The sequence below is a fragment of the Drosophila melanogaster genome, chromosome 3R (genome assembly GCF_000001215.4).
Source record: "Drosophila melanogaster chromosome 3R".
NCBI classification, from domain to species: domain Eukaryota; kingdom Metazoa; phylum Arthropoda; class Insecta; order Diptera; family Drosophilidae; genus Drosophila; species Drosophila melanogaster.
Window position 1 is genome coordinate 6147040 of NT_033777.3, and position 25817 is coordinate 6172856.

The following is a 25817-nucleotide window of genomic DNA, read 5'->3' on the forward strand; positions in this document are numbered from 1 at the left end:
GAACTTAAATTTTTCTATCATTATTAATTGCGCGCAAATACTAATTGATTAATTGCCATGAGGCAATATTTCCTCTTATGCTAACGTTCATTTTAGTGATTTTGATTTATTATCATTCTTATCTTATGCCTTATCTCTGACAGTTCTCAGTAATTTCATCTTTCAGGCTGCATTGTCTCTTATAAAAAAAGCGTATTCATACTTCTTGGCCAAAACACTGTTACTTACTTTTTTAGTGCGAGACTGCAGAACGAACACAGCTGATTGTAACGGAAGCAGATTAAAACTTATGCACACACTCAGCGCTAGTTGCTGTGTTCCCGTCTCCGGATCTTTGGATCCTGGGAGTGCGACTTAGACTGGCCGTAATGTGAGCCACGCTAGTTTTATGGCAGTCAGACAAATGGGCAAATGGGTTACGGCAACACGGAGCCCAGTGACAATAAAAAATGTAACTAACCGCCGCCGCCACTCCGGTCGAGGCATTGTAAATGCTTTATGAGCCTTCGGAGTGCCATAATTTTCACTTAATAATCCGTTGAGTAGCTGTCTGTGATTTGTGGCCATCCCGATTCGACCCGATTTGCCGGGAACATAGCTGAACGGCTGGGCAGTAGAGTCGGGGAAATAAAACAAGGGCGCCGAACAGCAGTGTAATGAGCTGCGGGAGCGGTGGCCAAAACAATTTGAAAGTTTTTGCCAAAACATAATGTGTGGCTAATTTTATTTGTCGCCAATTGGGAGCGATGCCGCCGTCCGCTTGACACACTAATTTATAGTGAGCCAGAGCTCCGGACCACCTGCTCCCGGCTCCGAAAGTGGGTATTGCTTTTAGATACTTGTATTCCCGGGACCGACTACGGGAGCACCACGAAATATGGCAAAATAATAATGCACAACCCACACCTTAACCCTCGCCAGGCGCAAAAAATCTTTAATGACCAAATTGCACATGAAATTGCGCGCATAAACTAATTACCGCGGATAAAGTTTAACAAAGGCAGCGCAATTGTGTGGTGTTCACGTACAGTTGAAAGAATTTTTCGAACATTAAATAAACTGACGGAAATACAATACTATTGTCCTATAAAGTGAAAGCAATATAATGACATTCGTGAACTAATTTTATAAAGTTTGCTTAATTTTATCACATACATATACGAGACAATATATTTTTCTTGTCGAATGTAATGTACAAAGTTGTTTGTTTAAAGAAAATATCCTTTTCTAGACAGACTGTCATCACGCTTCTGTACAATATTACCTTATGTATAATACATTTTTCTCAGTGCACTGTTCAGTTCTGGCTACAGCTTAACTGGAGGGCGACCAGCTGGGTAATGGCGCAGAGCGAATCCCTGTTCGAGCCCAGAGTCCTGCGAATCGGCTGCCATCCCGCTGCTTTTGGCCACCAGTCGGCACTCATATGATGTGGCCGCCGTTTGTCAGCATTACAGGTATTTACAATATATATTTTAATATTTTCGGGGCCCGCACTCTCAGCCAGGCCGCCTCCATCTCCAATCCCTGTGTGTTACTGTGCCAAATTGTTTATGAAAAATTGCGTATGACGACGCCGTCGCTGGCCCATAATTTAAGCCGCCTTGGCCGAGGATTTGGGCCAGCAGCTCGACGGTGGCTCCGCTCGGTAATTACAATGTAGCCGCCTGTGAATTTAACGATCTGGGGGACCTCGGGAGGCGGAAACCCAACAATCCCACCCACTCCCGTCCGGAGTCCCATTCCCATTCAGAAAGGAAAGGGTTCTCCTTCGGTCAGTTCGGTTGGTCAGCGGGTTGCCGGTTGTGCATTCGGGGCGGCATGTTAACAGAAGTGTGAGCCAAGTGGAAAATAACATTAAAAGGGCCATAACAATAACTAACAAAGACACCAAAAGCAAATGGCAATGCCGAATGGCTGGCTAACTGGCAAAGGGGCCAGGACGCTTTCCACCAGCTTTTCCACTTTTCCCGCTTTTCCCAGCTCGACCAGAAGCAGGCCGACAAAAATTAAATGGCGCGAGAAAATTGCATGATCGGTGTGGTGCAAAAAGGGAGAAGCCGGTTTACATAATTGCCCGAAGCCAGAAGACGCACTTGGATAAAAAATCGACACTTTAAGACCAGCATGCACCGAAAGTTTGGTTTTAAAATCCATTTTCGCTTTTTATCTGGCGTATAATAAAATCCATTAGGAACTAAAACCTATATAACTAGTATGAAATAAATATGAAATAAATGAAATTTAAAGGATAGTTAGTAACAGGATCTTAGTATTAACTTTTCGTGACTTTAGGAGCATTCATACTCAATGTTTAATTTTGGATTGTGTTGTAATAATACAGTTTTTATACACTTAACAACCGTTGTTGTATTTCTCGTTTTTTTCGTTTTCGTTTCTTTATAGTACTATATTTCTGGGAACTCATTTAAAAAGATTTTTTTTTATCTTTTCTACCTAATGACCATTTTTTCTCAGTGCATACTCAGCAGACTTGATGCATAAGCCACTGGCTTTTTCCTGAAATATACACTCTTTGTCTTGGCCAGCTCTGCGGTGGCATAGATTTGGCTGCTCCTTTGCTTTAGTTGGGCAGTAAGTCACTTTCCCAGAAGGCTGGAGAGCAATGGTCCGGGTGATGTGGTAATAAAAGACGATCCAAAAAGGAAGAATCATCTGGGTTGGGCTTAGCTCCTCCATGTGGGCTGGCAGCCCTGGAGAAAGTCCGCCAAAAAGTATGCAACGCAATCAGCGAATTTCCAAATTAATTTTAAGCGCCGTCAAACATTCAAGAGGCTGCAGCATTTAACCGAACGCAAAGTAGGTATTAGGCTTTGCATACTTTGCGGTTCAATTGCAAATTAATGAAACATTAAAGCACTAAACTGGTTTAATTGCATCTGAAATATATGCTCTGCACTTCAGGCAAACAATTTATTTGTCGGCAAATATTGGTTTGCTATTGGTGAAATATTTCATCGGTCCGACCAACATTCTAGCCACCCAGAATATGTATTATCCTCCTTTATATCGCACACATACATTATACATGAGATAAGATGAAAACATAGTGGCTCCTTGGTTGACTTTATATTTATTTCTAAATTCTTGTTGGTTTTGATTGTTGTATTAGCTTAAAATTGACGAACTTATACATAATTATTCAAAACTTAAATGTTCTCATTGGGATTCACCGATTAAACAAACATTTATTGACCTAAAATTTACCTATTGTATAACTTACCTCTTTATAAAGATGATTTTTTGACACATTAGCAGGAGTTAGCAGAAAACTTAATGCGTCTAAGCAAATTAATTAAAGATTAAATATTTTAGCAAAGTACTTATCCCAAATTTTCGCTGAAACTTGCTAGTACGTAAATTTACCCCCACTATTTCCTCGAAAATGAAAACACAGACCCTGGTACGGATTAGCTATTTACTACTTAAGCCTAGCATATTCCGAGAGTATTGGATTTTAGCGGCTTAGACTAACTGGGCTTACGAATTCTAGAACTGGGACTCGGACTGCGACTCAGCAATTGTGGCACTTGACCAGGCCCACCTCGTCGCAGTTCATGCACTTGAGGGCCACGAACTCGGCAGTGAAGTGGTTGCGGTGCACGGACTTCTTGGACCCGTTGCAGGAGGGGCAGGGCAGCAGGCGGTAGCCGCCGCAGGTCTGGCAGGTGTAGGTGCTGGCCATGGACTTGTACGGTTTGAGCAGCTGCCTCAGCTCGCCGGACTCGTTCATCCGCTCCACGGTCTCGGCGTCCCCGATGTGCTGGCCCTCGACGTACAGCTGTGGCACCCGCACCTGACCGCTCTGCATCCGCTGGCGCATCTCCGCCTGGTACTCCACGCTCATGAAGACGTCCCGCTCCTCAAACTTGACCAGCAGGGTGCGCAGGATCTGCTTGACGTTGGCACACTTCGTGTAGGTTTCCCGGATGATGCCCATGCTGGTGGTGTACAGCACCACCTTGCCCAGGTCTTTCTCCTTGAAGTTCTGCGGGGCGGGAGGAATGGAAGTGGAAAAGCAGATCACAGATTAGTTCGAGTTCTGGTTTGGCGTTCGGCGCGGACCGAGATGATGAAAAGCAGGCCACCGAAAACTGGAAACTGGCCCGCCATTCGCCACAGAGTGCGGATTTCGAAGTCTGCCATGGCCAGGCAAGAATGGCAATGCCAAATTGGGTCTCTACCGGCTGAGGATGAAGGCCAACCGCAGACAAAGGCGATGCGGAAGAGCTGTGCAGGCATGGCATAGAGGTTTTAGCATTCAAAACACGATATTCTACGGTTGACTATTCCTTATGTTCGGGTAACCAGTGCACTTAAATTCTATTTTTAACGTAACGTCGTGTTTCAATTGATTTTAAAGCGTGTGCTCCGAAAACGAGTCATTCAGATGATGTGTAATATTTTTGTATATGTTGTTAGACAATTGTCTGGCTTCATACAACATTTTTGAGTGCGTAATGACAAAACATTTTAAGTTATTATAATATTTGCTAAATATACAACAAATTATTGTTTTTTGTTACATATCATAGCCAAAAGCTCCCCAACCAATTTTCGAATCCAATTACTCCTCACATGTAAAAAATAAGATTTCCTGTCTGGCTAACTTCAATTTCCGACATTATTGGATCAGCAAACATTAGAGAGATTTATTGAATTAGTAATATTGCATTATTTATTTTAAGATTCATTTAAGATTTAACAGTGCTTTATTTACATTTCGAGTGTTCCCCAAACTGAATAACCAGCACTTGCGGCTAGAATCAGGTCTTGGCCATAAACCGACAAAGCAGTTTGGAATTCGGGGGCTGAAAACTGGTTGGAAATTGCATTTCGAACTGAGCCTGGTGGAAAACTCGGCTCTCTCTGCCAGGCTTCGGGTTCATTAGCTCGAGGCTTGGACTCGCGTAACCCAACTCCGCAGCTCGGCAACTCTGCATGTCACTCAAAATCCTATTAATCAATACAATTAAGCAATAATAGGAAAACTGCCAGGCAATCGACGTCGCCAGTCAGCAGAGTCACAATGGAAACCTGGAATGTTTTCCCGACAATTTATGATGTCTTATTTTGTAAGCGAAACCGGTTCGCAGCTGGGTTCGCTCATTTCATTTGACAATTAACATTTCCGTTAGTTGGCCAACTTTGGTGGCGTCTGCTTTAGCTAATGAACCAAGTTGGTCCGAACCGAACCAATCCGATCTGATCCCGGTTCCCCCACCTGCACTACTGCTGTGGTATCAATGAACCGTGCAGAAGCGTCTTGTACACATAAATAAAATATTGAGAAATCTCGAAAGACGTTTTCAATATGTGTTGATTTAAAAGAAAAAGAATGCATTTTTCACGATAATGTTAGGAGATTAATAATAAAGATTAATGGTATAATGGTAGATAGATATAATGGTAAAATTTGTATTCATGAGGATATAAATAGTACAAGAAATATGTTTAAGACAGCATTTTTATTTGAGCATCTGATTTGCTCATTGTTGATTATGGTTTTTTGATTATTCCCAAATGAAGTTATGTCAAAGAATCTATACATTGCTTGTATTGACTCGAAGGCTCATCTCGGAGGATAATAACAATTTGATAATTGAAATTAGAAAATAATAAGCTTATCTCCCTTTTTTTGCTCTAGAAACCAGTGAGACGAGAATTTGCATACCAAGAATATGGAAAAGAAGGAGAATTAATGAGCTGGTTGGGGCAGGGAAATGGAAAATGCACACATACACAGCCAGAGTCGGAGTTCGAAGTCGGAGACAAAAACACATCATTCCAAGAGAGATGCAGCTGCAAGTGCCGTTGTCAACGATAAACGACAAAAGCGAGAAAAATATTTCACGACAAAACTGAGGAAAAGTTCAAAGCCACGCATCACGAACCAAATCGACAATAAACAACTGGCTGGCTGACAAACAAACAACTAGCTGCGGTCAAATGGAAAGTCAACTCCAGCCAGCTCCAAGTGAACGTTGCCGAGCTGTTTTTCCAATTCAATTCCACCGATTGTCTTCTAGCGAAAAGAAAAGCCCCCAAGCTAATAAGCCACCAAGTGATAGTGGTGGTGGTAGCCCCCTCCGTCAGTGGTTCAATGTCAGCTCGAGCTGATGATTTGCATTGCCAAAAACATAAACACGGCGGCAATTAACAATTACCACACGTGATTTGCACGGTTGACCTCAGCGGCTTCGCGACTTTTGTCACAGCAGCACACCAACGCGAGCAACGCTTGCAGCAGCAGCAACATCTATCGCAGCAGCAGCAACTGCTACATATAAGTGGACAAAAGAGAAAGCAGGTCACTTGTATGGCCAAGAGCCAGCGGTGGAGTGATTGGCAATCGAAGAGTTGGGCAACAGCCACATCGAGATGGAGGCTAAAGCCGAGCCAGCAGATACTGCTGATGCTTCTCGAAGGTGACAAAGTGAGTTGTGTGTTTTCCGAGCTGAGCAGCCAGCTCCAGCAACTCCAATTTGTGGCCAATCGGCCATCGAAAATTCGGTGAGCGCTCTAATTATGGCTTGCAGCAATGCGCTGAAAAGGTCTGAAAGGGGTTATGAAAAAAAAAAAAGGAAAGGGTAGAAGAAAAGGCCAAGACTACGCTGGCCCAGCTTTTCACTTTCGATTTTACTGCTCTGCATACCGGCTGCATTGTAATTAGCAGCATCTCACTTTCCTCATTGTGGCATTCAAATGCTTCCTCCTGCCCGAATCATTTGCTCATTTGCATGCGAGCCGCTATAAGGCCATAAAACATTTCTATTCAGTTAGCATCCAATCCACCTAAGTTATGCCGATTCGCCGTTGTTTCTAGTCCGCCGAGCAGGCCAGCTATCATTCCATCAATTCATCAGGTCCAGAAAGTGAAAAGCCACGGAGTCGCAGGCCGAGACGCGAAGCAAAACAATTAATGTGATCTAAAATCTGCTCATTAAATTAGATAAAGGGAAATCTCGGAGCGGGCAACTAATAAAAGCTAAAAACCATAAAAACAACATCGTGCCCAAGCAGAAGTGTGTATTTGGACTAGAAGAGATTTCTACTCCCGTCACGGTTGATAAAGGCAAAACGGGAGAAAAGCGCTCGAAAAGCCGGAAAAACGATTGAGCGATACGAGTAATCCGTGAAACGGGGACAGGTTTCCGATCCTAAATGGCGTTTGGTGTGGAAAGACTCGAAATCAATGACAACGATTTCCCAACGATTTGGGAAGGGGAATTCCTAATGGCGGCAATTCAGTTAATTTGAGACATTAAACTCAAAATATGTTTGATTTCTGATGATGACTCTCAAGACGCAATCGAAATACTAGAAAGCTAAGTCGGCAATTATAAATCAGCATTCAATCCGAGGTATATTCATGATGTTGATACGTAAGAGTTAATATATATTTAATGCTACAATGTAGAGGAATGGTTCGGTATTAGTTTGCTAGAAACTAGAAAGCTCTTTAGCCAAATTGGTAAAAAAAAATAAATTTGAAAATACATGGAAGGTGGTATATTTTCATCAGAAGACTAAATGAATGAACATTCAATCAATTTATCAAGAGATTTCGATAGTGCTAATAAATTCCACAGGCTTTGACGATCTTCAATAAAAATGCTAGAAAGCTCCAACACACTCACACTAACAACCATAAATCAGCGCAGAGATATTGATTTATCAAGTGAATAAATTAAGATCGCTTCATGCAAATCTAGTTCCGAGAACACGCCTCGGCTCGGAATAGAAACTATCACTAATCCCGCTTTTGCGATGACAACTCCACTTCGCTCCATTGTCTCCGCGGAATTAGCACTTCTTTTTATTTGTTTTCCAGCCCCAACTCCCAACTGCCCGACATTAACTGCGATTAGTCGTGTCAATCCCGCGCCCAAACTACATGTCTCTGGGAACAAGGGGCTAAAACAAACGCGACTTGGCCAACTGGCTATCTGGGCAAGTTGTAGACGCGCGCTAAGCGCATACAAAACGACATCGGCGGAGACAAAATAAGCCACTTAACGGTTTCCATTATAATTGAAGAAGAAACCGACGAAGACGCTGAAAGCGCAGCTGGTTTCCCAGATCTCGGGGCTTCCAAGGGGACGATGGGGAACCACGAGCTGTTCATTAGATTACGGGCAAATACGAAACACGAAACACGAAATGTGAAAGATACTCGTATATTGAAAAGCCACAGCCACATATCGGCCGCCGCAATTGTTGGCCACCACTTTCTCCATTTCAGCCAACTGAAATGCCGAAATGTCGAGATGCAGGCCAATTGCATAATTTGGGCGAGCAGGTGACTCAACGCCACTGGAGGCCTCTGCCGACGCCCAGCAGCGTGGGAACCGAATAACCATCGATATCTGAATATTCATATCGGTACTTATAACCACAGCGGAGGTCAAAATTTTAGTAAAGTCTGCAGAAATCGTTGCATTAAGTAATGTGAGCGGTGTAAATATATATTGTGCTGATCTTGTTAGATCCGAAGATCAAACAATTTTTTTTCAACAATAAAGTTTAGCTCAAAATACTTCCTTAAAATAAATAACTTATATAATTATAATGTTTCTAAGTATATGGTTTAGTGTGTGCTAAAATGTTAAATCAAGTATTATTAATTAATTTAACCCAGAACAAAAAAAATGTAAAACAAAACTAATTAAAAAAAGACATATCGTTACTATTGACTTCCTCAACTATTATACCCATTACATATACTAGATACCCATTAGTCAGCTGCTGGTGGGCGTAAATTTCCGATATTTCGGCATTATAATGGAAAACAGACTGATCTACGCTTGTACATCTGTTAATCACTTTTCAACGATTGTGTTGTTACGGTGTTAACGACTGTGTTATGTATGCATTTTAAATTGGAAAGAAAATGTTATTAATCCGATATCAGATTAAAGTGAGATTTCTTTCTTGAATGTAAGATTAAGACAGTGATTAGTAAACCGGTATTTAGGGGTATGCAACTGATAGGCAATCAGTCGACTCTGACCTGAGAAGCATTTTAATACCGTACGCATCCCATCCCGTTATCCAATCATACGTCCCCATACCATCCCTACCCGACATGATCACGAAACTCACCTTGGCATTGGGCTGCTGCTGGAGCTGCAAGAACGTGGCTATTCCATTGCGCACACGGTTCTTGACGCCCCGCACCGTTCCCTTGGCCGATCGGATAGTGGACTGGGTGGAACTGGCCCCACATCGCACGTCCCGATAGCCGGCGAAGAGGTCTTGCTGCTCCGTTAGGATCCCGCTGTCGGAGCCAGCCTCCGATCCCGCTCCCGTGGAGTGGTCCGCCTCGTCGCCACTTCTCGCGCTTCTCGCACCGAAGTTCTCGTGCTCGTTGATGTGAAAGCTGTAGTATTGGTCGTCAGCATACTTGTAATTGATATTGCCGCGGTGTCCGCCGATGTTGCTGCTGGCTGGAAGAGACTGCGATGTGGCATCGATGCTGTCCAGCGTCTCCTCACCGGTTTGAACGAAGTTGGCCCGCTCCACTGCGGCCCGCAGCTCCTCTATTTTGTCCTCGCTCAGCGATTCGCGGGCCAGGCGGAACGGACTGGGTTTCTCCGGAATCTTGTCGGGGACCTGGATCTTCTCCTCATCCTCTGGCTGCGAGAACTGTACCACATACTCGGTGCTCCTCCGGTCCCGTATGTCGCGGAGCAGGCTGTCGGGGAGCAGGGCACCCAGGACCCGCAAGGACTTCTGTCGCTGCCGCTGGCCACTGGGCTGGGAGGCGGACTGTCGCACGTACTCCGTGCTGCTCCCGTGCATGGAGTCGCTGCCCAGCGAGGAGGGGCCACTCTCCTCGCTGTCATCCGGTTTGGTGGGCAATCCGGTGCTCTCCAGGTCACTGCCATTGCCACTGTCGGCGGTTTCACAGTGGGCCGCGTACTGCTGATACTGGTCCATGAAGAGGCCGCCCGCGTTACCGCCCTTGCTCACAGGGGGCGTGGCCAGCACCATATCACTTATCTGGCTATCTAGAGTCTGCGGAGTAAGCCGTCTTTCGGCTGGCACTGTACAGTATTGGCTTTTATCGGATTGGCCCAGGAAAATGCAAGCGTTCAATGACTCTGACGGACGTTGCACCCGAGACGTCGCATGTCTTTATGCTTCAGATATCGTCGCTAGACTGGACCGACTTTTTCTGGCCAAGATGGCAAGCCAGAGCTGCAATGGATCCACTCCACTCAGCTCTCTCTCTCTCTCTCTCTCTCTTTCTCTTATTCGCTCTCCGGGCCACTTTATTCAGCTCTCAGCTGGAGATTCAGCAACTCCGCGGTGGCTTTCTTTCGGCCAGATTGCACCTCCGCCGCGCGTTATTAGATTTGGTAATTTAAAGCCCGTTGCCGGGCTCAAATTGTTTGTCATTAGCCGGAGAAGAAGTTTCTGGCCGCCTCGCGAATTAGCAATTGGCCTACAGAGCCGGGGGCAGCAGCTGCCAAAGTTGGCATGACGCCTGCGCGTGACTGTGACGCGATCCAATCCAACTGGGAAATTTAGTAAGCCCGATCGCTTGGCCAGATTGGAGTTCCGAGATCGCAGAACCGTAAGAACGCGAGTTAGCGGACACTCCAGCAGCGCCTATTAAATAATATTTCAATTAGGGAATGGAATCGCTGGAACTTGACCTAGTTGACCCACTTTTTCGGTTAGCGGTTGGTCGCTAATTGATTCGGCAGCAGTAGTCGAGAGCCTATAAATACCAAATGTTTTCTTTTGAAAAATTAGTATTAACTTGGAAAATACTTGGAAAATTCGAGCATTTAAAGTATATATAAGTTAGCTCAAGAATGTTTAGGTGAGCACAGATTTTGTAGAGCTGTTATTAAGCTACTTAAATATCGTTCTGCATTTAATTATTAAGATTTATGGTAATTTAATAAAATACAATTTCTTATCCATAATATGATAATAATTTCATTAGCAAAATGCATGCACGTATTACAGATTTGAATCGATTTTGCGTTGTTTGTTCTTGGCTTGGTTTTTATAGCTATTATATAAATTTTTAATTAAAATCTTAAAATTCGTAAGAATTTAAATCTTGACCTTACCAAATACCTTGTAAGCGCCTCTACCAATCTCTAGAATGTCCAATTAACACCTTAAGTGACCGAGAAGTGCATTAAAAAGCATGTTGCCACGATTACAGACACCTAAATCAGAATATAGCGATTATTCAACCAAATAGCAGTCCATGGTATTTCGGACTATCTCAACACACTGTGCGTGACAATTTTCCGAATTTTTTATTGAATGAGGCGAACGAGTCATCGACGCAGCTTATCGACCGCATCTCGGACAACTTCCTGTCCAGATAGCAAAGGTTACAGTAACTCATTCAGTCGTCAGTGGAAATGTGCGGCCAGCATGAGTTGGCCAATAAAGAATGTCTGATGTGCATTTTCCCCAAACTCCCTCACTCACTTATTTTTATTTATGCCACAATTCTGGCTGAGGATGAGCGAGTTACCACCCCACCCCCTAAACCCCCACGCCTCTAAACAAATCATCGGACACTCAACCGGGAAGACGGCAACTGGAACACCGCATCCGGCCGAATGCTGACATTCCGGCCGAATGCTGACATTACACAAAAGTCGCACTGCAACATTGTCCCCAGCTAGCCAGCCACATGCCGAGTCGGCATGTTCATTATGCTTACAATTAAGAACCTATGTACTTATGTATAAGACGAAAACGGAGGACTCGAGTAGCCACTCTCTGACAATAAACTTCATACTGATTTTGAACTTCAAGAAAGTCAGTCGTATTCTTTATTGGAAATCTTCACGCTACAACTATCTGCTGAAACTTAAAAACCTTCATACATTTACACATCATATCTTCACAAAAGGCTCCACCCTCGATCACGGACTTAACTGGCGCAGCCGGTAGGATGTCCTACCTATTAATAATTACCTACCTGTAAGTAAACATGTAAGAAACGAAACAAACTATATGCAAGATGTCGACTGAAAGTGACTAGGAACAAATTTTTATAAAACAAAATTGAAGTTGTGAAGTACCAAATGAAACTCAAACATATATTCAAACACAGGAAAAAAAAAGAGAGAGGAAAAATGTAAAATAAATAAATATACAAAAAAAAAGTGCAAGTGTACCGTACTGCCGCGCTGACGTGGAATCTATCGCTGATCATCACGCCATCGGTATGTCCATACTCTGCCGAACGTCATAATTTTTTTAAAAAAGTGCAAGTGTACCGTACTGCCGCACTGACGTGGAATCTATCGCTGATCATCACGCCATCGGTATGTCCATACTCTGCCGAACGTCATAATTTTTATAAAAAAGTGCAAGTGTACCGTACTGCCGCGCTGACGTGGAATCTATCGCTGATCATCACGCCATCGGTATGTCCATACTCTGCCAAACGTCATAATTTTTATAAAAAAGTGCAAGTGTACCGTACTGCCGCGCTGACGTGGAATCTATCGCTGATCATCACGCCATCGGTATGTCCATACTCTGCCAAACGTCATAATTTTTATAAAAAAAGTGCAAGTGTACCGTACTGCTGCGCTGACGTGGAATCTATCGCTGATCACCACGCCATCGGTATGTCCATACTCTGCCAAACGTCATAAGTTTTTATAAAAAAAAAAGAGTGCAAGTGTACCGTACTGCCGCGCTGACGTGGAATCTATCGCTGATCATCACGTCATCGGCACTTACATACGCTGGCCAACGCATCGCCAAAGCCTCTATATACACTTATATATGTGAGCATACAATATCAACTACAATCCAATACATCCACGTACTGTACCGCCTCGTTGGCATGGAATCAAACGCTGATCACCATGCCACCGTGGTAAACAAACAAAGCACCAAAGCCTCTCTAATACATTGTACACTCAAAACGCACACTGCCATACGTCGGCGAAAAATCAAAACATAAGCAAAAATCATTTCAAACCAAGCGAGGCTCATTCTGCGTACCACAACGACAACGACACTGCATGTGTAGTGGCGCACCCATGTCTGGGTAGCCGAGGTAAGGGGAAAACGCTTGAGTATCGTCAAGTGTTCTTGCCTTTCACTCTTCTACAATGGGTTGCTACGCTCATGTATTGCACATTCAAAATAACCAAAACAAATGTACTAAAGAAGTCGACATATACAGATATATTTTGTTTCCTTTCATTGTGTAATTTTGTATATCAAACAAATACTAATACCAATCACATTGCAGAATATAAAAGGGAAAATATAAAGCCAAAGACAGACACCCATACACTCTAGTAAACAAGAAATTTGTTCATTATTTTTCAATCATACATAATATACTAAGTAACCTCAAATTTAATGTCAAAAAAGTTCGTTTACAACCTTAGGAAAACTACACGTTCAGTTGTTGGAGTTCCACCAAACACTAATAGGCCCCCACATCCCGTTAGACGTCCTGACTCCCTTCTCCCGATTTCGGAAGAACCCAAATCAATATCTTCCCAAACCCCCAATATGGACTCGGGAAACGATTCTGCCCGCCCCACTCCATCCCCTCTGGCGCCCACTGTCAGTGGTATTAGCTCCTTAATTTCAACTACGTTCAAGCCTAAAGATATCATGGCATTTGTTGAGCATTTGCCAACCTTTGATGGTACACCTCGTCTATTGGACAGGTTTATCACTAGCGTAGAAGAAATCCTGATGCTCATCAGGGGAGCTGACCAAACACCGTATGGCCTGCTTACTCTGAGGACCATCAGGAACAAAATCATTGATAGGGCCGACGAAGCCTTGGAACTGGCAAATACCCCCTTGGTTTGGGATGAGATTAAAAGCAATCTCATCCGCCTCTACTCGAGCAAGAAAAGCGAGGCCAACTTGTTAAGCGAGCTTAACACATTTTCGGACAACCTGACCTTGGGCCAACTGTTCTTTGGTATATCAAAGGTGAGAAGCCAACTCTTCTCCATACTCAAAAACAGCGAACACAACAACACTGTTGTAGATGCAAAAAAGGTTGTCTACAACGAGGTTTGTCTCAATGCTTTTATGACTGGTTTGAAGGAACCTCTCAAGACTTTCGTCAGGATAAAGTCCCCTTCTACACTTGAACAGGCGTACGAGCAATGCCAAATAGAGCAGACCTTATATAGGGCACAAAACAAGCGAACCAACAGACCAGAGCAGGGACCCAATGGATCAGACAATAAAACCTACCGAAATAGCTACGACAGCAATTACCGCAGCGGACGTAACGACCGAAATGACCGTAGGGGACCCTACTCTAACTCTAACTCTAACTCTAACTCTGGCCAAAATAGACCATTTAATTCACACAATCGCACACCCCAATCCGGCACCAAGGACAACCGGGCCAATACATCAAACCCCTTTCGAGCACCTTCACATAGTTTGAATAATATAGAGGAGAACCCTCAACCTGATTCGAATTTTCAGCAAACGGCCTCGGGAAACCAACAGGGTACATAAGCCCAGCCACGCACAACCCCTCGCTTCCTTTTATAAAAATCAAACTATCCCAGACAAACCCCCTGAAGTTTTTAATTGACACAGGCTCTACACACTCCTTCATCGACCCAAAATATGTCGACCCTAGGAACTGTGTGACCTTAGATACGCCCATAACACTCAAAACAGCCCTGAACAGTTTTAAAATATATCAAAACGTCTCTATACCATTTCCACCGGAATTCCAAATCACGGGCAAAATGACCCTTCTACCTTTCAAGTTCCACTCTTATTTTGACGGATTGATAGGAATGGACTTATTATCTTACCTAAAAACAGAAATAGATTTACTTAACCTAAATCTAAAAACCCCAAGTACCATTATACCCTTATGGACCCACAGTAACTCAACTTCAAACGTATTTAATATCTCTGGACATACGAAAACTATTTTGCCACTACCAGTGGAAACCAAACAGGGCGACTTCTACATCGATTCAATTACAATCAATGATGACTTAATAATATCAGACGGGATTTATAATGCCCAAAACAATATTGCTAATTTCGTTATCACAAACTATAGCGAGAGGGATCAGTTATTGTACCTCGAGAGCCCGATAAAAGGCATGCCATACTCCACGGCCAACAATGTTGAACTTTTCAGTATCACTTCAGACACCCCACAGCCCCAAAACTCCGCAGCGTCGTTACAAGCCCTTGGCGTCGATCACCTCTCCTCTGAAGAGAAACAAAGCCTACTTTCACTTTGCAAAAGTTATCTAGATATCTTCTACAATGAAGACAAATCATTGACCTTCACCAACAAGATTACACACACGATTAAAACCACGGACGACACCCCCATTCATACAAAATCTTATAGATATCCTTACATTCATAAAGAGGAGGTCAAAAAACAAATAGAGGCAATGTTAAATCAGGACATTATCAAATCCAGTTATTCCCCGTGGAGCGCCCCCGTCTGGGTCGTCCCAAAGAAAATCACTCCTACGGGAGAGCAAAAATGGCGTCTAGTTATCGATTATAGAAAACTCAACGAGAAGACTATATCCGATAGATATCCAATACCTAACATCGCGGATATCTTAGACAGATTGGGCAAAGCCAAATATTTCTCCACACTTGATCTGGCAAGTGGATTCCATCAGATAGAAATGAATCCCGACGACACACCCAAAACTGCATTTACAGTAGAGGGGGGCCACTACGAGTTCATTAGAATGCCGTTTGGCCTCAAAAATGCCCCAGCCACATTCCAAAGGGTGATGGACAATATTTTTGGAGACCTTATCGGAACTATCTGCCTAGTTTACCTAGATGATATAATAATTTTCTCAACCTCCTTACAAGAACACTTCATACACTTGAAAACTATTTTTGGAAGACTCAGATCTGCCAACTTTAAAGTCCAACTCACAAAATCCTACTTCCTCAGGCGGGAGACAGAATTCCTTGGCCACATCGTTTCACAAGAAGGTGTTAGGCCAAATCCCAATAAGATCGAAGCTATAAAAAACTTTCCATGTCCCCACAGTAAAAAGTCAATTAAGTCTTTCCTAGGCTTGTTGGGATATTACAGAAAATTTATCAGAGATTTTGCGAGACTTACCCAACCCATGACACAAAAATTAAGGGGAAACAATAAATCGATCATAATAGATGATGAATTCAAAAAGGCCTTTGAATATTGCAAAACCTTACTGTCTAACGACCCAATCCTCCAATACCCGGACTTTACAAAACCTTTCACACTAACCACGGACGCAAGTAATTTCGCAATAGGAGCTGTCCTATCCCAAGGTCCGGTGCATAGTGATAGGCCCGTATGTTTTGCTAGTAGAACCTTGTCGGCTGCGGAAACAAATTATTCCACAATTGAGAAGGAAATGCTGGCCATTATATGGGCGGTCCAATACTTCAGACCCTACCTCTTTGGCAGGAGATTCACTATAATCACCGATCACAAACCACTAACTTGGTTAATGAATTTCAAACAACCAAATTCTAAAATAGTTAGGTGGAGACTCCAGCTTCAGGAGTACGATTTCGAAGTCGTCTACAAGAAAGGCTCTCAAAATGTAATTGCTGATGCTCTCAGTAGACCAGAGGCCTCTGTCAACCATAACGAAGCCCTATCAATTCCTCAAAATGTTTGCCCCATCTCAGAGAAACCCCTTAATGATTTTAATATTCAGCTCCTGTTCAAAATAACCCCAGATACAAATAACGCCACACTGACCCCGTTTAAACACAAACTTAGGAGGGAATTCTGTAAACCCAATTTTCAGTATGACGACGTAGTTTGCATTCTTAGGCAGTCGTTAAAACCAAACAAGACATGCGCGGTATTTGCCCCCGACCACATTTTTCAAATGGTGGAACAAGCCTACCAAACCTACTTCTCAGCCCACAGTCAATTTAAACTCATTAGATGTTTGATCTTCCTCCCCGAAATTACTGATAGTACGGAGATCGAAAAAATTATAACCGACTATCACTATAATAGTAACCATCGAGGGATCGATGAAACATATTTACACATAAAACGACAACAGTTCTTCCCACATATGAAGGAGAGAATAACTCAGTTAATTCGAAAATGTGAAACATGTTTAAAATTAAAATACGACAGACAACCTCAAAAGATCACTTACCAAATATCCGAACTACCTTCAAAACCGTTGGACATCTTACATATAGACATTTATACTATTAACAAAAATTATAACCTTACTATTATCGATAAATTTTCTAAATTTGCGGCTGCCTACCCTATAACTAATAGGAATTGCATTAACGTAGTTAAAGCCTTAAAACATTTCATTTCCCAATTTGGTATTCCCAAAAAGCTGATCTATGATCAGGGAGCAGAATTCGCTAGCGATATGTTCAATAAGTTCTGCACTCAATTTAACATTGACCTACACGTTACGTCCTTTCAACAATCCTCTAGTAACTCTCCCGTTGAACGGCTTCACTCGACACTAACTGAGATTTACAGAATAATACTTGACGTCAGGAAACAACAGAAACTCAGTAGCGAGCATGACGAGATAATGTCCGAAACCCTAATCACATATAATAACGCTATTCATTCTGCAACTAAACATACCCCCTTTGAACTATTTAACGGACGTACTCATATATTCAACCAAACAATCCAGTTCAATAACGAACACGACTACTTAACGAAATTAAATGAATTTCGCGAGAAGTTGTACCCCCTCATCACGGACAAACTTTCAAATGACGTAGTTAGGAGAACCCTAAAATTAAATGAAACCCGAACAGACCCCGTAGACCTACAACCAGACACTTTAGTCCTTAGGAAGGAAAACAGACGTAATAAGATTACACCCAGGTTTTCGATTCACAAAGTCAAACACGACAAAGGTCATACATTGATAACTGCTAGGAATCAAAAACTACACAAATCAAAAATTCGAAAAACAGTTTTGAAAAAAGACAAAAGCAACAACGTACCCAACACTGATAATAACTGACCCCACTACCTCTTAACTTACCATTTCAGGTTCACCCTTGTGCCAACTCAGGCTATCCATGTCCATTATTTAAATGATAACGCCCCTATAGCCAAGATAGAACTAGGGAAAGCCTTACTAATTGAGAGGTACAAAATAATTAGTCATGTAATCAACCTACAAGACTACAGCAGATGTATGGAACAATTCCATCTGACCATTAATAAATTTAACCCCGATTCCACGTTGACGGACTCCGTCACAATTTTAAAAACCAAATTAACCCAAGCCCAAGTAAAGCTCAAAGCCCTTACACCTTCATATAGAAACAAACGGGGTTTGATTAACGGATTGGGGAGTCTAGTAAAGGTGGTTACCGGCAACATGGATGCCAACGACAATAAAGAAATACATGAAGAACTTGACAATATAAAGAAAAATTCCGAAGTCAGTAACGACAATCTCCAAAAACAAGTAATGTTTAACAACGAAATACTTATCCGGTTCGAAAATATCACGGACCATATAAATAATGAACAAATTTTGATAAGTAAATTCTTTGATACCTCACAAAACAAAATATACAAACACTTAAACTTACAAGATACCCTTCTGGAAGAAATACAATATTTAAATAGGATTAATTATAACATAGAATTATTCATTAACCACCTAAACGACATAACAGAAAGTATGCTATTGGCGAAAATAAATATAATTCCCAAGTTCATCCTAAATGAACAAGAAATGGATAAAATAAAAACAATACTGGAAAAACAAAATATCACAGTCAAAAATGAACAAAGTATATACAATTTCCTACAAATGAATACACTAAATTACGAACAAAAGATTATTTTTAATATCAAAGTCCCAATTTTTAAACAACCTTTTCATACCCTCGCCAGACTAGTTCCATTACCAATAAATAACACATATTTTGTAATAACCCCAAATTACCTAGCTTATAATATTAATAATAAGAAATTTCATATGACCCGTAAATGCCCCAAACTGGATAATACATTCTTGTGCGACGAGAACTTCTACGTTGATACACCACAGAACAACACATGCCTGGAACACCTTTTGAACGGAGAAAACAGTTCCTGCGATGTACGGGAAACCGGCCCCATCACCGACGTGTTCGAGGCAGAGAGAGGTTACATCTTCGCATTCAACGTGAACAAACTGAAGGTATCCCTAACAAACGGCTCCGAGCTCTCAATAATGGGGTCAGCCATCATCAGATACATTAACGAAACAATACAGATTAACGGTATCGATTACGACGGCACGGTTGACACGTTCCCTGAACAGACGGATTTTGATCTTCCCCCCATGCGAAAAGTAACTAGGAATACCACTATTACGGTACTAAGCCTAGAAAAACTGCACCTCGAAGCCACCCAAACAATGGATAAAATCCTGGCCGTCCATCACAATACTATACAGCACACCTGGACACTCTACACTCTGCTCGGATTGGTAACGTTCCTAGCAGTCATCTTATGGCTGCACCGACGAACGAAACACATCGTCCACATCCACGAGGATCATCACGTACCAATCTACGCGTCATCCATACCTTCGCTATGGCCGTCACTTCGAACTGGGGGGGGAGGAGTTACCACCCCACCCCCTAAACCCCCACGCCTCTAAACAAATCATCGGACACTCAACCGGGAAGACGGCAACTGGAACACCGCATCCGGCCGAATGCTGACATTCCGGCCGAATGCTGACATTACACAAAAGTCGCACTGCAACATTGTCCCCAGCTAGCCAGCCACATGCCGAGTCGGCATGTTCATTATGCTTACAATTAAGAACCTATGTACTTATGTATAAGACGAAAACGGAGGACTCGAGTAGCCACTCTCTGACAATAAACTTCATACTGATTTTGAACTTCAAGAAAGTCAGTCGTATTCTTTATTGGAAATCTTCACGCTACAACTATCTGCTGAAACTTAAAAACCTTCATACATTTACACATCATATCTTCACAAAAGGCTCCACCCTCGATCACGGACTTAACTAGCGCGTTATCGGCTTGGAGAAACGAGCGGAAAAGATACTAACTATAAAGCTGTCGCCGCGCAATCTATGCAAATGGCAACTGGGGCTTATCTTGCGGCTTTCCGAAATCGGCCAAATATCACGTAGCCGCAGAGTCTGCACTCCGCACTTTGTGAGCATCTAATTGACGCGTCGGGCGGCGCTATCAATAGAGCAAATCCGGGCAATCGAAGCATCTACATCTATCGACTGTGACAAATTTCGCAGAATGCCGATGCCAAGCGTGTTTATCGCGCAATGTGATGTCTGCAGAATTTCGGGTCCGATAATACCATCAACCCGAGCTACTATGCATCAACTTTGGCCGCGTGACTCCGGTGGCATATAAAAGGCCCGGACGCATCTTGATTTTCATTGAGTTTCGGAACTGACTCAGAACTGCAAGAACATGGCCGGGAGAAGGGTGATTGGTCTCTGTTTTGGAATATTCTTACAAGTGCTGCTAGCGACTGCTGGACAGGATCGGATGAGCATGCTCTGTTCCGACGACGACACACCAGCCTGTGCCCAGAGCCGCGAAAATGGAATGTACTTTTTGTTCGCCAACGAGTGTGACCTTCGGAAGGCCCAGCGTGGCAACCTCATGAATGGCCCTCTATGTGAGTACTATCTAACGACAACAAAATAACGAAATAAATATTTTGAAGCTTTGTCAATGATAAGCTACTATTTATTTTGATTTCATTAATCAGTACTCAAACATGTCGAGAAATAGTTTTTGTATTTGTGACCTTTTATTTTATATTCTGTTCAGATGACGTTACGCTTCGATTCTGCTTTCCCAGCTGCGAATTCGAGTGCAGCTCAAGATATCAGCCAGTTTGTGGCATCAGCTCGAAGTCGGGGGAACGAAAGACCTTCAGGAGTCGCTGCGAAATGCTGCGAACCGCTTGCATCTCAAGGTCGGAGTGGATGGTCCATCGATGGGGAGTGTGTCCAAAAGCCAACGCGGTGCCACAGATCAGTGAAAAGCCGCCTGTGCCCGTGCCCTGCACCAGGATCTATCGACCTGTTTGCGCCATGTACGCTGGTGTCAAGTCAACCTTCTCCAACGAGTGTTTGGTGAACGCGGAAAACATCAAGTCCCAGAGAAGTGAGTTATATTAAAGCCTAAACTAGTCTACTACACTTACCAAGTCGCATGAAAATCAAAAATTTGCCTTATATCGCCTTATACGAGAACTGTAACGAATTGCGATAAGATAAACAATAATATAACATGATTTTCTCCTGCCCAGACTGGCGCATCGTTTCCGAGGGCCTTTGTGGCGAGGACAGCACCAAGATGAAGCATAGTCGCAAGCAGAAGCCGAAGGCCAAGCCCAAGTCGGATGCGGAGCGCACCAAGCGGAGCCACAGAGGCAAGAGGCTGTCCACTCAGGCGGAAGACTTCCAGATACCGGAGGACGCCGTGGAGATTTACGCTCCCTCGACCTTTCACACGCAGTTCATCAGCCAATCGGGCGCCATGGAGAAGAGCTACTCTCTGCCCGCCAGGAAGCCCTATGTGGTGGTCCCGCCTAAATCGAAGCGGCGAATCCCCACAAAGTCTTGTGTTTTCGGCAATGAGCCTGTTTGCGGGAACTTAAGAGGGCAGAGTCGCACCTTTTCCAACGTTTGTGAACTCATGGAGTTTAGCCAAAAAGTCGGAAATGGTAAGTGTTAAGTGGGGATTATTTATATGCCATCGGTGTTAAAAATTCACACTTATAATTCTTTAAAGTCACATTTATGAAATGGCTAAATGGCTTATATAACTTCATCTTATTCGTACTACTGCTTCTTAAACTTAACATACCATATTATAATTGTTGGATTCTCCACAGCATGGACCATTGCTCACAATGGAGCCTGTCGCCGCTGCGATAAGACTTGTCCTACGGTTTATCAACCTATTTGTGCCACCAGAAACGGCATCAATCACACAATCGTCAACGAGTGCTATTTGGAGCGAGTGCGCTGCAAGGATCCAAAAAGCAGTAAGTTTTATCAGTATATTTCTTAACCACTTTTAGATAACAAAATTCTTCCAGTATGGAAGCTATCCCACAAAGGTGAGTGCGCCAAGTCAGTGAGCAACCCACGGCACATTTACTCCACTGGTAAAAGTCGCCCAACGTCTTTGGTGCCAAGTGTTTTATACGGAAAGAGCACCACCACACCACGAAGTCGCTTCAGGAAACCAGTACGTAGGTTCACAACCACAAGGACTCCAACCACACCATACAAGCCACGTCAGCTGGCGATGACAAATTTCTCGGCCACTTCGCCTTCCCTGGAAACCAATAATCGCAAAATACGCAAAATTGAGCTCGCTGCTGCGGGATTTTCGGGCTTGGGTGCGTCAAGCGGGTCAAATTTTCTGAGCTCTGAGGAAGATGCTTTCTGGTCCTCTGATGACAGTTGGCTGGTGCAGAAAACTCTCGATAATGTCAAGGGCTTGCTTGGCAATAAGCCTACTTCCTTGAAGAAGGAGCACGGTGAGAAGTACCCACTGTCCTATTGGATTGTCCCACCAAGGCAAACAAGTACTATCAGCACCACCACAGCTGCACCACCAGCTAAACTACCAGCTATTCTCAGCATGGCATCCACGGAGCTATTAAATTTGGATTTTGGAAACCCTTCCAGCGCTTACGAAGAAGCTGATCACGAAGCGATGCTCATGCTGACCACTAAAGAGGGCACCACCTCAACCACACCTGTGCCCAGCACCACTACACCGCCCAACATCACCGAACCTTCTACTACTGAATTGCCCACCAGTGTTGACGTTGCCTCTGACTCGGCGGAAACGGTCAGTGAAGACTCCACGACGGATTTCGGAGAAACGACTGATCCAACGACCAGCAACGATTCCAGCACCTCAGATGCACCACAATCTTCGACCACAGAGGCCGAGGAGTTGAACAGCCAAACCACCGGGAGCGAGTCCACCACCACCGTGGCCTCCGACAAGCTGTCTACGACCACTTTAAATGCCGACTACGCGGTGGATGAGTCATTTTCCGAGTCCAGTGGTCAGACCTCCATCTATGGGCTCGACAAGAACTCCTTGATCATGAGGTTGCTACGTGCCAGAAGTAACCAAAACGTGCTCATCTAGTTCTAGTAACTCTGTTAAACATAGATTTAGGTTGTTGATTTCTCACGTTTCCAATAAATACAAGACTTAAATATACAAACGTTTTATCTTTAGACATGGTTAATAATTAGGAAAAACGAAAATATGCTTTATTAATAGCAACTATTCATTTATTTATCACTACCAGAATATCAATTCAGACGAATGGAAAATGCTTATCTTGCATACATACAAACATATAATCAGGAAATCCAATTTTTGTAAGCTAAATTTGTATTTAATTTGATTTTATTTATTAATTTATTTTATTTATTAATTTTGAACGAATTCAGTTGGAAGGTATCAATAATAATTTTCGCAATTTTTATCTTGTTATAACCAACAGACTATAGGATGGCGCACATAAAGATGTCGGCCAGTCCATACATCTAATAGGGTGTTAATGCTGATTATCTTTTTATTTATATATCTTCATTAAGACGCTGTGCATGGTGTTTAAAGTAAGATGGGAACTGGTTTTTAAAAATATGTTTGCTTAAATAAATATAACGATCGTTAGTTTTTACATTCTGTTTCCAAATTTGACTTTAAGCCTGCCGCTTCAGTGTAAGTTTCAAAGCTTTTTCCGTTTATTCGAGACTTGCACCTTACAGACCTCACTAACATAAGAATTACAGGGACGACTTATTACATTCTACATTATTGCGTGCCGCCTTCTTGCGGAAGCTGATAGAAACACTTGTCCAGTGGCACCTCTTGGATTTATGTATCTCTACATTTAGACGGCGCTATTACGTACAGTTTATAATGTAAACTCAAAAGATTCGAATTCGCTTCAAATTCAGGCGAATTTGGTTTGTTTTTACCAATCGAATTCGCTTCACATACAGTCGAATTCGATTTGATTTTACTTTATTACACGAGTCAAATTACGTGCATATATATAGACCTCCTTCGACCATATATATATATAAAGTATATACCATCTGCGACAAAAGGTACACTTTCATGGACTTTTCTACATATATAGATGTATATACATTTAAAGCCTTCTGCAATTTTTTATTTACTACCATTACATTTTTCTACACATTTCGCTCCGGTAAATTTTCGCAGCTATATCTGCAATATAAAGAAACCTCCGGGAACTGATTAGTTTTCGTAGAAACGGACAGGACAATATCAACTGGACTACCACCTATCATGATTATACATATATATATTATATGTTTCCAAATATCTCTCTCACTGCGTTGCAAACTTCGGACTGACAATAATACAACCTCTGAAAGGGTATAAAACTGTTGAAATGTTAAGAGATTAGATTCTAAAACTTATAGCTCAAGTTGCTTAGCCTGTGAATTTTTCAAATCTAAGCAAATAATATTTGCTGACATTAGGATTCCGAGGAAAAATAATAATTATTATGCAGATTTCGATTTTTTTACATTATCTATTATATTGTAATAATAGAGTCAATATTAAAATTTATTGAAACGATATTTCTACCTTTATACTGTCAGTGGTAAAAAAAATGAATAATCTTTTGTTCTAAGCACTGCTCTGCGAAAAATTATTAATTTAATTTTCTCTTCTTGCAATAGGCTAAAAAATAAATGGTTACTTTTTCGATTTCACACCAGGTCACGGTCAATTTAATATGTTTGTGGAGTTGACCCAATTTACACACATGTTTTATATTCTTTACATTATTTAATTTGTAAAAAAAATATTAAACTTTCAATTTGCCCACGATTTAATTACCCAAATTTTATCCTATGGAGCTCTACATTTAATAGCGCCTCTAATGTCGACTTCCCAAGTTTTAAGTGTCATTATTTTTTTTCTTCATATTTTTGTATCCCCATAAAGGTCAATTAGGCGTGGTAATAGAATTCACATTTGGTTTGGAGACATGCACTAAAACGGTTTGCCACCAAGCCAGTCAGGCAGGGGCATCTGATACGAAATTTCACTATCAAACTGGTCAAGGCCATAACCACGTTTTTACGACCCAGGACTGTCTGGTGGCCAACTTAGCATGGCCAGTGGCACCTTGACAATTATCAGCCCATCCGGCCGCCTCATCGGGTAGACAAATGGTCCAAAAATCTTCGCACATCGGATTTGCTTAATTGCCTGGGCAATTTGGTCTCGGTTTCGGCCTCTCACCGCCTTTGTTAATTTCTCGTAAAAGTCGTTTCGGGCCGTGGATTGTGGTGCAAATCCAAAATCCTCGGAATACCCGCACGTTTGCGTGCTCCTCGTGATTTAATATGTAGGCATAAAATGGGGCGGGCAGTGGGGTGGGCTTTTGGTAATTATTGTTAGCCGCTTGCCGTCCAAATATTTTCGATCCTGGCTCAAATACGATGTTTACAATAAATTGGCGTTCGGCTGAAACAGAAAACTTTCTTCGCAGCTGTGTGGGCCGATGTATTCTATCCGATTGATTCCAGCCAGTGGGCCACTCAAACGATTACCTCATTCTCATTAAATGCGACCACAGACGGTGGCCACCGATGAGCATTTAGCCATCATCCAATCAATCTCACTGCGAGTGGTGTCAGTCAGCGCCACTCGAGAATTCGACGCAAAAAGAGTTGGCAAGCTGCGCCAATTGTTACTTTCACTAGTCAATA

At 42.6% G+C, this 25817-nt stretch overlaps 2 protein-coding genes across 2 annotated transcripts, besides 1 other annotated feature; one reads left to right on the top strand and one right to left on the bottom strand.

Annotated features, from left to right (window-relative positions):
* Positions 1–3076: 3076 nt before the first annotated feature.
* Positions 3077–10196, bottom strand: CG31559 (uncharacterized protein). The gene is made up of 2 exons (NM_169127.3): positions 9127–10196; positions 3077–4009 (listed from the first exon to the last, which is right to left on the bottom strand). The coding sequence occupies exons 1-2, from the start codon at positions 10015–10017 to the stop codon at positions 3536–3538; spliced, it is 1365 nt and encodes a 454-aa protein (NP_731045.1). The 5' UTR covers positions 10018–10196; the 3' UTR covers positions 3077–3535.
* Positions 10197–11523: 1327 nt separating this feature from the next.
* Positions 11524–20050: a mobile genetic element.
* Positions 20051–20443: 393 nt separating this feature from the next.
* CG1077 (uncharacterized protein) lies at positions 20444–23270 on the top strand. The gene is made up of 5 exons (NM_141360.2): positions 20444–20689; positions 20845–21183; positions 21329–21745; positions 21917–22069; positions 22124–23270. Exons 1-5 carry the CDS (start codon positions 20479–20481, stop codon positions 23194–23196), a joined length of 2193 nt encoding a protein of 730 aa, NP_649617.1. The 5' UTR covers positions 20444–20478; the 3' UTR covers positions 23197–23270.
* The last annotated feature ends 2547 nt before the right edge of the window (positions 23271–25817 follow it).